General features: G+C 33.3%; 1 protein-coding gene across 4 annotated transcripts in view; it reads left to right on the forward strand.

The window, feature by feature from the left end:
* The window catches only part of ADK (adenosine kinase), a 513,465-nt gene that overhangs the window by 157,406 nt on the left and 338,599 nt on the right, over nt 1-17,460 (forward strand). For all 4 annotated transcript variants that reach the window (XM_019444618.2, XM_019444621.2, XM_019444620.2 and 1 more), the window contains one exon: nt 8,893-8,971. In XM_019444618.2, coding sequence (XP_019300163.1) covers nt 8,893-8,971 — 79 coding nt within the window. The remainder of the gene's footprint in view (nt 1-8,892; nt 8,972-17,460) is intronic.

Raw genomic sequence — 17,460 nt, forward strand, 5'->3', positions numbered from 1 at the left:
GTCCATTTATCTGAGCCTTAATATTTTCATTTCTCTTCCCTATGAGAGTATTAAATTAACATTTTAAAAATTGAATTAATTTATTAAATTAATACCAAAATACATAATAATATCTTAAGATATTTTTTAAATTATATAAAGTAAATGTAATAACCATTTTTCATATTGTAAAATTTCTTTATATTTAATTTGCTTGGATTTGTTTAATTTTGCTTTTATAGAGAAAAATTTTAAATATTTTTACATTATCAAATTTGTTTTTATTCATTTTTTACTTCCATTGTATAGAAACTCTCATCTAGAAGTTGGAGAAGCACTGAATCCAGTTTTTCTGTAGCATTTTATTTAAGTAACATTCTCTCTGGAAGTTTTAAACATTATGAAAGCTGTATATATTTTATTAATTTGGGTTTCACAAATAGGCTGCTAGTAGGAAAATGGATCAGCTATTGTTCTTTCACTTCTGTCAGTCATTTGATTGAAGTGTTAGATATGCCCACTCCATTTAGACAAAGAAGCTTAACCAAAAGGAGAAAGTAAGAATGAATCTATCATGTACTAAAATTGCCACTTTACTCCCTGTAGAAAAAAATCACATAATAGAAATATGTTGAAGTTTCCCATAAAATATAAAGCTTTTAAACAATTTCATCTCTAAACAACATAGGAAATACTTAATATTTTCACATAATTGATTAGATTATTTACCTATCAAATTATAATCATAGTTTGAAGTTCATTAATGTTTCAGCCTGAATTTATGGTTTTATTCATTAAAGATACATAGTCCTTCATCTTTTCATGGTATTTTCCATTGACTACATTGATAGTTTTGACACAAAGTAGACCATTTACTGACAGACAAAATTTTGTGTCAGCTAGAAAAGTATAGAGAGAAAATCTGGTTGTAATTTATGTTCCTAATCCCTGCAAGAGATAAAAAGAAACAAATCTTGCCTCCTTAGAATCACTTCCCTAAATAGAAATGTTTCTTGGTTTGTTTGTTACTATATAGGAATTCCCTTTGTTCCATACAATTTATTTTCTCTCTTGTATTTACCTTCTCAACATCATCCACTTGGTCATCCAAACTAGAAATCTCAGAATTGTCATCCCTCTACCACATCTTCTGCTTCCAGCTATTTATCACGTGTTATGTCTTCAACTTCAGAAATGCTTCCTTAGTTTAATAATTTCTCTCTAGCATCTTAGCTCAACATCTGATCTTTGGTATGAACTATTTGAAAAGTGGCAATCTGCCTGTCTTTATTCTACACTGTCCTCCAAACAGCGCTGACTTCATTAAACAACAACAAAACAAGTCTGTTTTTCACACTGTTGGCAAACAGAGTTTAGTAATTTCTCCTTGCGTACTGAATAATGTCTACATTTATTAGCGTGGCAGAGAGAGTTATGTTTGTCAGTTTTTACTACTTTGATTTTGACCTATATTTTAGTCTGTGTTTAAATTGTTTCCTGAATATGTCATATTTTTGTTTTACCCTCAGTCCTGAATATTTTTTCTCCCTTATCTGTCAAATTCAGTTCAAGTGTTAAATTTTTCCTGCCTCTTTCATTCAGAATCACTCACTTCTCTGCTCTATGTTTTATTCTGCTTTGTCCTATATGTAGTTCTTTTTAGATACTTATGTAGAAAATTGTTATGTTCTTCCACTATAAAATGAAGTAGAGTAAAAAGTGTCTTCATTACAAAGCAGTTTATTATGCTTATTACACAGTCGAAATAAATGTATACAAGATCCATAATTCCTCCTACTTTGGAGCTAACCAGTGTTAACCCCTTGGTTGTACTTTTCTAGATCCTTTATATATATTACATATTATTATTATAATCATATATTTTATATATTATTTATATATGTATATATACACACATATGTATATATTGGGTAATTTTGTTTGTAATATACACAGGTATATTTTAATTCTATTGGGTTGTGTTATACATTTGAAATATATGGAAAATATCAGTAGATAGAGGTCTAACATTTTAAAATATTTAACTCTTTAGTAGAAGCAGTGCATACATACAGTAAAAATGAAGTGAAAGATTAAATACTTCCCTCTAAGACTTAGCCATTCACCAGGATTCATTAGGATTTATTAGGTCAAAGTTTGGAATAAGCCTAAGTTTGCCCATTACTATCCACTGTTATCTGTGCATGTTATGCTGGAGGTCCTCAGTCTTTGCACTAAGGCAAGAAAAATAGAGAAAAAATTGTCACTGTTCACAAAAGTTATGTCCGGCAAAAACAGATAATTATTGGAATTAGAGATATTAGCAACTTGGGTAGGTAAAAATTGTTATATAAAGAATTATATTTCTGAACACCAGCAACAAATAAAAACTAGGTTTAAACAAATATTACTTCTAGTAGTATTAAAGCAGGAAATAATAGTGACTTGAATAGAAGATGCACAAGACTTATGGCAAAAATTATGAAACTAATTGAGAAGTACTAAAGACCTAAATAAATATATTGTGATACACACTGTGATCAGGTATTAGTCAGTTTAATATTAGAAAGGTTATAACTTCCATATATATCTTTAATACAGTCCTAGTCAAAATCACTACAAGTTGTTATTTGGAAATTGACATCTAGTTGTACATTTATATAGAAGTACAAAGGACCAAGAATAATATTCAATGCTCTCATGACGAAGAACAAGATGAAGGTACTTGCTTTTCATTAAGACTTACAAGGCAATAGTAATTAAGACAAAATGCAGATTGTGCAGGGGTAGAAATGTACATCAGTGAATCAATTAAGAGCCCAGAGATGGTCAAGCGTACATATATCATTATGTCTGCCTGCCTTTCGATCTTCTATTTATTTATGGTGATGATGCCTCTGGCCATCACACAAAAAGCCCAACAATGTAACTTCCCTTCTTCTGCACTCCAGAGCTACAAATACTAACAGTTAATGTTTTTAGTTTATCATTATAAAATTTATATAATGTAGTTATATTCCTTAATTAACAAATTTACATGTCTATGGACTCTTCCTCTGGAAGATGAACAATATAGTGCACTTATACTATTTTTCTCTTTTTCCTTCCTCATTGCTTTCTTTATGCTATTTCATACATTTTAATCTTCCTACTGATTGATTTTATGACTTTAAACAGTGTACTTAAAATCCTTTTTGAAAATTTGATTATGAACATTTGAGATACTTATGAACTCTAACTGAAGGAGAGAAAATGAGAAAACTTTTTCTTTCATCTTTCCCTTCTTCCATTCAAAATGTCCATGTATATACAATGTTTTTATATTTTGTAAATGTTATTAAGTATTACAAATGTTTGCAATTGTAATTAAATGTTACATGTTTTATCTCAGCATAGTTTCTAAAATTGAAAACCAGACAAAAGGCCTTCATAACCAAATAACTAGGTAACTATTATTCTTTGTAGAACCACGTACTGTAGTGTATGTATGGATTCATAGAAGAGAAATACATTACTTTGTTATTAAAATATTTGCTACTTAAGGAAGAATTTTACATGTAATAAAATTTATTACATGTAATAATTTTACATGTAATGGTTCCTCCTTTAATTTCTTTTTGGACTCCTTTACTTTTTCAAAGTTATACACAGTTATCACTTTTTTCCCTTTTTTTTTGTTGTTGTTGTAAACCCATGCTATCTCCTTTCTTATGTTTTGTTTTGATTGTTACACCTCCTCCTTAGTAACTTTTCTCTTCATAATTGCCAGTACTTACATGTGAAGCTTGTATTTTCCCTTATCATGAGTTGATAATCTGAGTGGATATTGAATTCTATTTTGAAAATCTTTTTTTTTCTTCTAGCATAGAATATAATGTGGGTTTTTTTTGTTTGTTTGTTTTTTTGCTTTTTTTTAGCATCCTCTGTTCTTTAAGAAATCTGATGTACTCTGATTCTTACTCCTTTTCAGATAATCTGTTATTTTTCACTCTAGAAGTTCTTAAGGTTTTCTCTTGATATGAAGAATTCTGAAATTGAATAAGGTATTGTCCAAATATGGATCCTAGTCCCCTCCCTAATGGAATTGCTTCACATTTGAACAAATCTGAAGATTATATATTTTTTCTCTTTCGAAAACATTTTTTTCTAGAATTTCTTTCTTACCCTTCATTATCTCTAGTCTCCCCATCATTCTTCTTAAATGGATCTTGGGCTACCTGATCCATTCTCTGTGCTTCTTAATTTTTCTTTCATACTCTTCATCTCTTATATTTCCTACGGATTTTGGGTATTTTCCTGGGTATTTTCAGCTTTCTTACCTTCATCTTATTTTTTATCCAAAGCCGTTTTTATCGCTCAGGTCCTTCACTCAACTATTGATATTTTTTAAAATTCAGAAGTGGTAAAACTAATTTATAGAAACTCTGTTATTTTTTAGTTGCTTCTTTTTCATATAATTAGGCAGGCAGGTTTTTCTGCATTTTCTCTGAGAAAAAAATTAAAAAGGAATGGAAAATAGTGCAGCAGTTCTTCAAAAAGTTCAAAAGTTAAAGTTAATAGTTAAAAGTTAAATTGACCTAGTAGTTCCACTCCTAGGCATATGCCCAAGAGAAATGAAAATATTATGTCCACACAAAACCTTGTATGTGAATGTTTATTATGGTATTATCCATAACAAATCAAAAGATGAAAGCAATCTAAGTATCTGGGATGGATGAATGGATAAACAAAATGTGGTATATCCATATAACACAATGTTATTCAGCTAAAAAAAGGAATAAAGTACTAATAGATGCTGCAGCATGTATGAACACTGATAACATTATTCTAAGTGAAAGAACCCAGTCAACAAAATCATTCACATATTTATATGAAATGGCTAGAATAGACAAAAATACAGACATAGAAAGTGGAATAGCAGTTATTTAGGGTGGGGAAGGATGATGGGGATATTCGGTTTTGGTAACTAAAGGTTTGTGTGTTTCTTTATGAGTTAATGAATATATTCTTGATAGTGGTGATGGTTGCACAATTATGGATATATTTAAAATGATTGGATTGTAGACTTCAAATGAGTGAATTGTATCTCAATAAAGCTGCTACCAAAAAAAAGTTAAAAAAAAATTTTTTTAACATTTATTTATTTTTGAGACAGAGAGAGAGCATGAACAGGGAGGGTCAGAGAAAGAGGGAGACACAGAATCTGAAACAGGCTTCAGGCTCTGAGCTGTCAGCACAGAGCCTGACGCGGGGCTCGAACCTACAGACCGCGAGATCATGACCTGAGCCGAAGTCAGACGCTCAACTGAGCCACCCAGGCACCCCAAAAAAAGTTTTTTAAAGAAAAAAAAATTTTCAGGTAGGCTAGGAAGCTACACAATTATTTGGGATATGGAGGACTTTCAACAACAAATTGGAACACGTAAACAAATTGTACTCTTGTGGGTAAGGTAGGAGAGGCTGGACAGTGTTCCAAATGGAGTGTTTAAAGGAATTACTTTTTTATGTCTCCTATCACTGCTTTGTCAATTCTATTACGTTTTCTTTCTGTAAAGTTAGTATTTATTATTTCTTCAATTTGTGGTCTGTGTTTGGCCTCTTTGCTTGCTTTGTGGTATTGTTATACGTTTTTTCATATATAGGTAAATATATAAATATATATGTATAAATATATATAAAACATGTTTTTTGACATCTGGTAAGTCTTGGGAAAGTATGCAAACATATGCATCATCATCCATCTTGAAATACGAGGTCCTATAATTTTTATACTTGAACTAATTCCAAAAGTAATATTAATAAACAAAATTTTGGTTTTTATAGAAAACTCTCTTTACTGACTGAAATGATAAAAAATATACCCTGATTTGTGTGTATTTGTAATTAATTAACAAGTAATTTTGACACTGCAGTTCTGATTTTGACTCACCAGTGTGCCATATGTGACCTCTGGCAATCTACTCAAACTTTATGTCTAACTTTTCCCATTTTTTTTAAATTTTTTATCTTTTGAGAGAGGGAGAGAGAGAGAGAGCGAGGGAGACAGACAGAGACAGGCAGACAGAGAGAGAAGGAGATGATCCCAAGCAGGTTTGACACTGTGAGCACAGAGTCCGATATGGGGCTTGAACTCATGAACTGCGAGATCATGACCTGAAATGAAATCAAGACTCTGACGCTTAGCCAACTGAGCCACCCAGGTGCCCCATTTCCCATTTCTTAAATGAAGGTGTTCTTTTAGGTCCATTTCAGCTCTAGAATTGATTATGTTTACTCTGTTTATTTTGTTATTGAACTTTTCCAGCACCTCCAACAGTACTTTTTTGTAATAAAGGGATATTCTTTATTTGTGTATGACTTTGATAGCCACTATTCACACGTGGCTGCTGAGCACTTGAAGTATGGCTAGTGTGCCTGAAGAACTGAATTTTAATGAGTTAGTTTTTTAATTTAATTTTTTTTTCTTTTATTATTATTATTTTTAATGTTTATTCATTTTTGAGAGACAAAGAGAGACAGAGTGCAAGCAGGGGTGGGGCAGAGAGAGAGGAAGACACAGAATCTAAAGCAGGTTCCAGGCTCTGAGCTGTCAGCCCAGAGCCCGACACAGGGCTCAAACCCACAAACTGTGAGATAGATCGTGACCTGAGCTGAAGTCAGACTCCTAGCTGACTGAACCACCCAGGTGCCCCAAGTTAGTTTTTTATTTTAGAGAGCATGCAAGTAGGGCAGAGGGAGAGAGAGAGAGAGAGAATATCTTAAGCAGGTTCCACACTCAGTGCGAGCCCAATGCTGGGCTCTGTCCACAACCCTGGGATCATGACCTGAGCCAAAATCAAGAGTCAGGTACTCAACCAACTGAGCCACCCAGGAGCCCCTGAAGAACTGAATTTTAAATTTTATTTAACTTTATTAGTTTAAATTTGAATGTCTGTAGCCTTCCTTGCCTCTTCCAGCTTTTGGTGGGTGTTGGCGTTCCTTGGCTCCTTATCACTCTAGTCTTTGCCTCCATCTTCACATGGTCTTCTCCTTTGTGTCTTTTCTTCTGTCCATTATGAGAAGACTTCTTACTGAACTTAGGCCCCTCCTGGGTAATGTAGGAGGGAAGATCTTATCTCAAGCTCCTTAACTTACTTGTATCTCCAAAGCCTTCTTTTCTAAATAAGGTTACATTCACTGGTTATGGGGGAACATATCTTTATGGAGGCCACAATTCAACCCACTACAAATACGATCCAAAACCTTTGGAGGAATTGGCTTTTGACAGTGGAGGGACCTCAAATGAACCTAGCAATTGATCACTGTATATTTACTTTATCCATTCACTCTCCCTTTCTTCTCCAATCTCTAACATCACGCTTAGCTGATATCTGTCTAGTTCAGAAAGTAAGTAGAAGAGGGGCACCTGGGTGGTCAGTTGGTTCAGCATCGACTTCAGCTCAGGTCATGATCTCATGGTTTGTGGATTCGGGCCCTGTATCAGCCTCTGTGCAGACAGTGTGGAGCCTGCAGCCTGCTTCAGATTCTGTGTCTCCCTCTCTCTCTGCTGTCCTCTGCTCGTGCTCTTTCTCTTTCTCTCTCTCAAAAATAAATAAGCATTAAAAAAAAAAAAGTACCTAAGTAGAAGGGAACTTCCCTTGAGCTACTGCAGCTACCTACCTCTGCATCTGTGCCTATATATTTTGCCTTTTCTTCTGTTATTATTACATTGGTATTATTAGTGTCATACGAATTCTGCTGTCAAAATTCTGGGCAGGTTTGCTAGTTGTGTTTATTGTCATCTCAGTGTTTTACAGATGGAATCCCAAGGTAGTTGGATGTATGGGAGTGGGTATAACTCCATTTTTCCTATTCCTAATATAACCATATCTGTATTTGTCTTTTTGGTATTTTGAGGTTCTGTGAAATGTTTCATTTTAGTGAAAGGATCTACTTCTGTATTTGGTTTTTAAAGTTTTGAAAATACTTGTCAATACTGAAACCTTCCTTGAATATTCTATTCATATCCCAATCTCCCTTTTTTGACCAACCTCCTCTAGCACTTGCTGTCTACATTGCATATATTCTGTTTTTTGATAATTTGGTGGTTTCTAATTTTCTGTATTTTCTCATGTGTATTCATCCTTGTCTCCCTCCAAATCTTCTTAGTCCTTTGAAATTAAAGTACATACTTACGCCCCTTGGATATCTCTAACATGCTAAAGACATGCAGTAAGGAATATTGATTTGAAATCCAGATTAATAAAGGCCATCTAATTTGAGATTTATTCAAATCAGTGTCCGTAGTTTTTTGCCTGGTACATGAAAGTTTCATGTATAGTGGATGTATGTATTTTCCTGGAGAGAAGTTCTATAGCTTTTATCAGATGCCAAAATAATGGCTTTAGATATTTAGATATTTAGATAAAGCTTTAGATCACTACTGTCTGTGTCTTTATATGGCAGATACAGAAATTATGTCACCAAGCAGCTTGCCTAGAATCATACCCCAATGTGTGGTTTCCCAGTTCTTTACATTTTAAACTAATTGTCTTTATGATATCTAAAACTTTTTAAACTTACTAGAATTTACATTTGTAAGGATTCTAGAGGTCAACATTTAATATGGGAAAATATGCATTGCTTATAAGTAATAATTTATGAATTTGTATTTTTACCTTTTTAGTATAGTGGTTAATTATGGACAGTTTATATATTTTAAATTCTTATTATTGTACATTTGTAGAAAAATTTTCATAAGTACAAATTCAGCATGCTTGTTTTTCATATATATTTTAATTCATTTACTCAACATAATTATATAATTGAAAATATTTTACTAATGGTGATTCAGTGTGCTTCTAATCAGAAAAATTTGCATTGTGACAACTGACAGATGCTAACTTACTTTTTTCTACTATGATTTTCTTGTAGGTTTGATGAACTTGTAAAAAAATTCAAAGTCGAATATCATGCTGGTGGTTCTACCCAGAATTCTATTAAAGTGGCACAGGTTGGTTAATTATTTTAAAAGTTACAAAGAAATGGATTCGAAATGATTCTAGATTTATGGTCATTGTACATAATTGTTCCAATCTATATTTTATTGCTACAGAATAGTTTTGTTGGTTTTGAGTTGGAATTTTAGCAATCATTGTCCATCTAATCAGCAAAAATTATCTTACTTTAATTGGGATTCCTTTGATTATTGGTAAGCTTAAACATGCTTTAATATGTTTATTGTTCACTTATATTTCTTCTTAATTACTTATTGAATTAATTCACTGTTTATTTTATAATTTTTAATGTGTTAATGACTTATGGAAATACTTTATATTTTATGGAAATTATCTGTTGAAAGTAATTATTATTCATACTTAAAATCTGCTTGTGGTGTATTTTACTGTGCCAAAGTTCTTAGTTTTTTAAATATAATTAAACTTTATGGCTTTTCTGAATTTTCCTTATCTTAACAAAACTTAAATTTACCCATTTATGGACAGGAATTGTGGCTCTCCTCTACTTAAAAATACTAATTTCAATCTAGCCCTCAGTTGAAGATTTTGTTTACTTTTCAGTTCCCCTAATATTTTGAGAGTACTTTTTCTTTCCATCTGACTGATAATCCAAATACATAATTACCAAATTATAATTTGTGTCTAGGATAACCACAGTTTTCAAAAACAGCACTTTAGAAGTACTTGCCTTTAGAAGGACAATTTCTCAGATTTTCCTTGGAAGTCAGTAATAGGAGGAACTGATTCATTTGTACATAAAGCACACATTTATTGAGCTTCTGGTATATGTGCTAGTCATTGTGCTAGGTAACTTAAGTTCTCTTGTCTAAATTTTAAGAAAAATCTGAAAATACATTTAGAACCTTAGAGTGGCTGATCCTGATATGGTCTTAGTTATATCTAATTCTGATATGGTCTTGTTGAATGAGGACATTGAGGTTTAGTTTAGAGTGGTCTAAAAAGTATAGGCAAATACACTAGAAAGGAGTTGACAGGGATACCCACCAGGGAAAGTACTGGGTTTTGGTTTGTATTAATGTGTTTGATTGGTTGGTTCGGGATTTTTCTTTCCATTCGAGTTCTCCTTCACCCACAAAACAACTTGATTATTGATTTCCATTTTTTCTATCACTCTACATTATTAAAGAAGCATGTACTGGGCAGCAACTATAAGCCCCATAGACCTATGCTCACAATGTCTGCCAGATTCTGTGAACTGGAGATCTAAAATAGGATAAAATATATGATATGGTAAGAATTCAGGGATCATCTATTCACAGACCACTTAATTCTACATATTTTTTGATGGTATATACCATGTGAAATATATATTTTCTGTATCTATGTGTTTTATATAATACATATTTTGAAATATTCAGTTTTTCCATTGAAATAAGAAAAACAGGGTGGATAGGATTCATAGATAATAAACTGGTAGCTTATAAGATTGAGACAAAAGTCATGGGATTTTTTTTTAAGTATAGATAGTAAATAATCAAGTAGTTTGGGAAATAGGTGAACATTCAGCTAGTTGAGGTCCTTTATAACTTGATTGCATCCTAAGGTGTTATACCGTGAGTGTTAACTTAACCCCAGCTTTTCCCCTTGCTTCCTGCTGTTTGTTTTAAATGAATAAATGTGTAACGTAAGCATCATGATTTAGTTGGTAGGCCCTTTTTGTTCTTTGCCCTCTGGAATAGCTGGCGTATTTATGTACGTGGAGGTACATAGTGCTTCAAGGTAACTTCCCCACACAATACCAAGGTTAGGTGAATTTCTCCTTGTTCTGTGGTTTAATAATACTTTACATGGTAGCTGTGGAAAAATATGTCAAAGGGAAATATAATGAAAGGGAGCATTAATTTGCAAAGATCAAAACTCCTATGAAAGAAGAACTAAAAGTCATACAGGGAATAAAGTTTAACATTTCACAATCAATATAGAGCTCATTTTGATGGATCTAAGCAACAACCACACTTCGACATATCCATCGATATGGCAAATCATATCAACAAGAAAATGTTCCGTTTAGTTCTTAGATACTTTGATTTGTTAAGTCCATTAAATCATATTCTTAAAGATTTTAGTGAAACCACAGGCAACATAAAACAAGATTGTTGAGATGTCCAAATATAATTCTAGACTTTACTCATCTGTGTATTTGACAGACAGTGCAAATTTAAATTTTGGACAATTTCATTCAGTGTAATTTTTTTAAGAAATAAAATAAAAGATCTTATCTGCAAAGTGTTTTGCGCCCTTTGTATATAGCACTGCTAAAATGTGATGTGATTTGCTTACTTCTGATATTGAAGCTTTCATAGTGAACATTTTAGGGCACTTTTCAATGTTCTCAATATGTACAGGTACACTTAATGTGATTTTTGACTTTAAAGAAATGGAAGGAGATAGCCTCCTTGGACATGTGCCTAAAGAATGGCTATAATTATTGTTGGACTTAGAAAAGATATCCTGCAGTAAAATATTTTTAAAGTGTGAGACAGGAAGAATGTCCTTGTCTAATTTGGCAATACATTGAGGATGAGAACGGAGAAAAAGATTATACTAAAACAGAAATTTTTATGCCATTTCTCCAAAAATGTTTGATGATATTTGAAGAAGCCATAAGGAGACTAGAAAAAACTTATACAACAAACAAATGTCTCATTTTTTGTGTAACATGACTGCTTCCTAACTCAAGGTGGAGAAAAAAAGTCACCACAAAAGGACAGCCAAGTTAAATAAGATCCTCTCAATGTCTTTACTAAAACTGTAACTCATTTGGAATGCAACTTTGATAGCATAAATTGAAATTACTAGTGTGCTTCTGAAATGATATTTATTTTACACATGGAAAGCAAAGATAATTAATCTATCAATGCAAAAGACATGATTGATTAACAGTTGGAATACCAAAACAAGCATTTAGATTCAAAATAGATGGATGTTTTGCGGAGTTTGAAACAATTTCTTACATATCTAAGTACCTGCCATTACTAGTAATTATAATCCTAAGTATTCTGTGCTTATTGAGAGGGTATTTAGCTTGATATCATCACAGGACTGACACCAAGAATATGGACTTGATACAAGCAGAGTGGTCAAAGTGAAATTTACATTTAACGATACTCAATTTTACCACACTAAAAAGAAGGGTTCTACTCGGTACAGGGAAGTGTTATTATTGGAAAGGAGACACAAAGCATAAAACTATTTTATTTCATGGGACAAAAAGAAACATGTCGTTGTTATTTTTTCTAAATACTGGTAATATTTGTTTAATCCCACTTTTTTTTCTCTTCTTTTAAAAAATCTTAGGGGGCACCTGGGTGGCCTCAGTCGGTTAAGCGTCCGACTTCGGCTCAGGTCATGATCTCGCAGTCCGTGAGTTTGAGCCCCATGTTGGGCTCTGTGCTGACAGCTCAGAGCCGGGAGCCTGTTTCAGATTCAGTGTCTCCCTCTCTCTCTCTGACCCTCCTCTGTTCATGCTCTGTCTCTCTCTGTCTCAAAAGTAAATAAACGTTAAAAAAAATTTTTTTTAATCTTAGTTACATTTATATATATTAAGAATATAAAATGTGGCCTATAAAATTTAAATTCCAATAGAGTTAAAAAAAATAAGTTGCTGAATTTATCAAAAGAAACATAATAATGATTATTATATTTTCTCACACATATTTTTTGATTAGTCCTACTTTTAATTTTTACTGATTGCCACTGTTAATTGTTCCTGTTGTTTCATTTAAATAGCACTCATGTTACAGAAAAGTAAATAATGCAGAATAATATGTTCTTTCAAATAGGTACTGTATTGGTTTACTCAGGCTGCCATAACAGTACCACAGACTGAGTGGTTATCCAAGAGATATTTATTTTCTAATAGTTCTGGAGGTGAGAAGTCCAAGACTGAGATGTCAGCAGCTTTAATTTCTTCTGACTCCTCTCTCCTGTTGCTACCTCTTCACATAATTGTAATTCTGTGCATACCCCTGGTGTCTATTTGTTTGTATCTAACTTTATAAGGACAATGGTCAAATTGGATTAGGATCCATCATAAGGGCCACATGTTAACTTTTTTATCACTTTAAAGGCCCTTTCTCTAAATACAGTGCATTCTTAAATTCTGGGGCTTAGGGCTTCAACATATGAATTTGGGGAGGACACAATTCAGTCCATGTCAAGTACTCATTTGTATGTTTTTTATTTTTGGTAGTGTACCATTTTGACTTTCTTATTTTCTTTTGTGTATGTGTTTTAGTTATTTTCTTAGTGGCTACTTTGGGGATTGCAATTAACATACTAAACTTATAACAACCTAGTTTAATTACTACCAACTTAGTTTCAGTGGCATACAAACAGTCCCTTCCTTTGAAAAGTCCCTTTCCATCCTCCCCCTTTATATTGTTATTGTCAGTAATTACATCTTTATACATTGCCCATTAATATAGATTTATAATTATTTTATTCATTTGCCTTTTAATTCCTACAGGAATAAAACAGGAGTTGCAAACCAAAAGTGTGGTAATACTGGCTTTTATATTTACCTATACAGTTACCTTTACCAGTGTTCTTTATCTTTTGTTATGTCTTCAGTTTACTATCTAGTGTCCTTTCATTTCAGTCTCAAGGACTCCTTTTAAGCATTTCTTGCAAGACAAGTCTACTATTAACAAACTCCTTTAGCTTTGTTTATCTGGGAATGTCTCAATTTCTCCTTTATTCTTAAAGAATAGTTTTGCTGGATATAGAATTGTTGGTTTACATTTCTTTTAGCATTTTAAATATCATCTCACTGCTTTCTGGCCTCCGTGGTTACCGATAGTCAGCTTTTAATCTTATTTATCCACTTCTGTCTCTGTTTTTAAGATTCTTTCTTTGTCTTTGATAGTTTGGTCAAGTCTTAGTATGGATCTCTTTGAATTCATATTCCTTGGAGTTCATTGGGCTTCTGGATGTGTAAATTCATGTATTTCCTCAAAATTGGGAAGTTTTAGGCCATTTTATTTTTAAATATTTTGTATTTGCCTGTCTCTTTCTCCTTGGATTTCCATAATACGTATGCTGGTCTGCTTGATGGTGGTGGTTGTCGTCTTCTTCTTCTTCTTCTTCTTCTTCTTCTTCTTCTTCTTGATGTTTCTGTAGAACAGGTTTTGAGCTGTCTACCAGTTTCTTCCACAGTTATTTATCATATTAAAAATTTTTTTTTGTCTGGTATGTTCATTCTTGGATTAGCATTCTAAAAACTTGCTTACTCTACCTTAAGACCAGTGGCTTATTGTTTCATATTCCCACACTGGAGCTATTGGTTTTCTTAAACCTGGACTACTTACCTCTTTGCAATCCTTATTTTATGCTACTGTGTACTCTCTCAAAACCTAGATCCTCACAACAACTTAGGTGATAGACCAGATGATGTCTTCGTTTTAGTGATAAGGAAGGATTCTGATTAAATAAGATAGACAAAAATATGCCACGATAAGTAACTAGGTAAAGCAGAATTTAAAACCAGGTGTTTTAACTGGAACTTCTGATTTCTCTCCTTACTGGAGATTTTTCTCTCTTCCTTAGAAGACTTCAGTTTTGACTCGTCTATATGTGTGAGGTTTTGAGTGTTTTCATAAACCCTCTCCACTTCTTCCAGTCAGCTTTAATTTTGAAAGAATTGGAGGTTGTCAGGGAAAATCAAGTATCCATCATTTTAAATGTAGTTCTGAGTAAACCAACTTGTTCTTTCATGCTTCTTAGAGACAGCAATTTTTCTTGATGTTTAGATACCTTTTTGATCCTTGGACATTTATGCTTTTTTCTGAATAATTAAATTTTTTAGAAGCCTGATGACCAGGTATATGAGGTATTCCAAAGTATTTCTATGTTGTTTTAAGTTATGTAGGTTCACTTGTTTTTATGTTTCTTGGAAGTTAATTTACTGATTTTTCTAATGTTCTGTAGTCGTTAAAAGTTTGTTATTGTTCTGGGCATCTAATCAAATATTTTAAGTTTCTTCTTATCCTTTGTTAACTGAACTATAAGCAGATCATCATTAGAATTGTTGAACAACAAAACTCAACCAAGTAAATTTGAAGCTCTAATTGGCTTCTTTAAATGATTTGTGAGTTAGGCAGCATCCTATCTCACAAGTAGAGGAGAGCTCTGTTGAGCTGCAGGAAAGGAACAGTTTTTATTTTATTTTAATTTTATTTTATTTCATTTAATTTTTTAATTTTTTTAATGTTTATTTTTGAGAAACAATGCAAGTGGGGGGGTGGGCAGAGAGAGAGGGGGACAGAAGATCTGAAGCAGTCTCTGTGTTGACAGCAAAGAGCCAGATGCAAGGCTTAAATTCCTGAGTTGTGAGATCATGGCCTGAGCTGAAGTCGGATGCTTAACCAACTGAGCCACCCAGGTTCCCCAGGATCAGTTTTTAAAGGCAGAAAAGGAATAGAAAAAAAGGAAACTATTAGGAAAGAATGTTGCCCTCCTAAGGGGAATGAAAAGGGTCTATCAGTACATTTCCCAGTGCTGACCAGGAAATTTCATATTGACTGGTTAAATGTTACATTTTTGGGGGTACGGAAACTGCAGTTAGGTTAGGTATTAAGTCTTGATTTGCTCACGTGGGGCTCTTAACATAAGTGACTTCATTTGGGCTTGTGGTTTTTCTTTTTAACAGAGTAAATTATTGTTTCTCTCTGTTATCCCCCAAAATGTTGAGGCTATATGAATTTTTATGACTCTATTCAATAATTAAGAGTAACCATTTTTCTATTATTTTAGTACCTGCCATCTTTGTAAATAAAGCATATTTTTCTCTCATTTGAAGCAGAGATCTTTGGGATGAGTGTAATGCCCCTGATTTCAAATCCGAGAGACCACCAAGGAGCCGATACCGATGCAAACGCACGAGGGTTTATTTGCAAGCTCGAGCTTGGGCCCAAGTATACCCGACACAGCGGAGCAGGGACTTGGTCCCCTAGGTTATGAGGTGTAGCAGTTTTATGGGGGCCAGTGGCCAATGAGATTGTAACACACACAGAAAGTTGTACGTTCATGTCAGTCCACACGCAGGTGGCCAACTGAATTACAATTTACCCTATAGTAACTGTTTGAACTAGCCTATCACTCTGGTCAGAATTGGCGCGCAAGTTTGGTGAGCAAAAGGCGGGGTTTACATTCTTTGGCGGTTAGAGGTTCTGCATTCCTAAATGAGCCAGTTTCCAGTAAGGGTGTGCTCAGCGGCTTGACTAGGGTGGGGGAGTGTCTTAAGCAATAAGTAGGTCATGTGGGGGTTATACATGAGATGGTGGGTGTAGCACAAAATGGAGTTAGTCTTGCTCTGCTTGTCCAGGGGCAGGGGATTTTTGTAAAATTCCTTGGGTCCCACATGAGATAATACTTCTTTATTTTCTGTAGTCTAAATCATTTCATGGAAACTACTAAAATTGTATATGTTCCTTACCCCTCTTTCTATTTGTCTTTAGTTAGTAGCAATGACACCTCTCGTTACAGATGTTGTTCCTTGATCACATGTATAAAACTATCAGTAATAAATCTGAATTTTTTCTTCACATAAGCATTAAACATTTAACTTGGTCTCTTCTTGAATTCTTATATCCTTACCTCTGTCTTTTAAGTCCTAACCTGGTTCTCTGATCATCAACTTTCTGGTTTTCCAGTTTCTCCTCTCGTTCCCAGTTAGATAAGCTTCCGTATTTTTATTTAGCTACTAATGAAAATTTCACCAAGTTTTGTTTAACCAAGTTTTTGTTTGTTTTTAATTAAATTTTGAGAGAACTAAGTACCAGGATGTTTATATTTTTATACAGGATTTTACCTGGAGGAGAGAGGAGGAGTGCTTTGTTTTTTTTTCTTTGATGCAATGTCATGTAATGAACCAGCTTTCAGAATTATGTTTTAAAGCCCAGACTACGTACATTGAGTTCCTAAAAACATTTTTTTTAAGTTTCAAAAATTACATTTGAATAAACAGAAACATGTTGGGCCAAAAATTGTAGAGCTGGTATTTCAAGAACCGTGTCGCATCTCCAACTAAGTCCCATAGTATTTAGAAATTAAAAGTGATGAAAATCAAGAGCTTCATACTTCTCTTCTTCTTAAAAAAAAGCAGTTAATCTGTGTGTTTTTTTGTTTTAATATATATTTCTGATTATCTCTTTTTCTTGTGACCTATTTCACCTGAACAAACCAGTTAGAGATTAAAAGGCTTTTTACTAGACATACCTCTGGGAACCTGAGAACAGTCCAGACTGCTTGTATTTAAAAAGAAGAAATGACTTTGGAGTGATCAAAGAGAATTCTCTATTCTAATGTCTTACACCTGGAACAGTTGTAGAACCATCAATAGCACAACTGTATTTATAAATATCAGAGCAGGATGTGGCAGATGGTGATGCAACACAGAGGCTTGTCAAGCCTTATGTCATTAAAAAGGAGGTTTTTGTTGGTGCCAATTTTAAGATAAATGAAT

Source organism: Panthera pardus, unplaced genomic scaffold (assembly GCF_024362965.1).
Source record: "Panthera pardus isolate Hobbes unplaced genomic scaffold, ASM2436296v1 HiC_scaffold_22, whole genome shotgun sequence".
NCBI classification, from domain to species: Eukaryota; Metazoa; Chordata; class Mammalia; order Carnivora; family Felidae; genus Panthera; species Panthera pardus.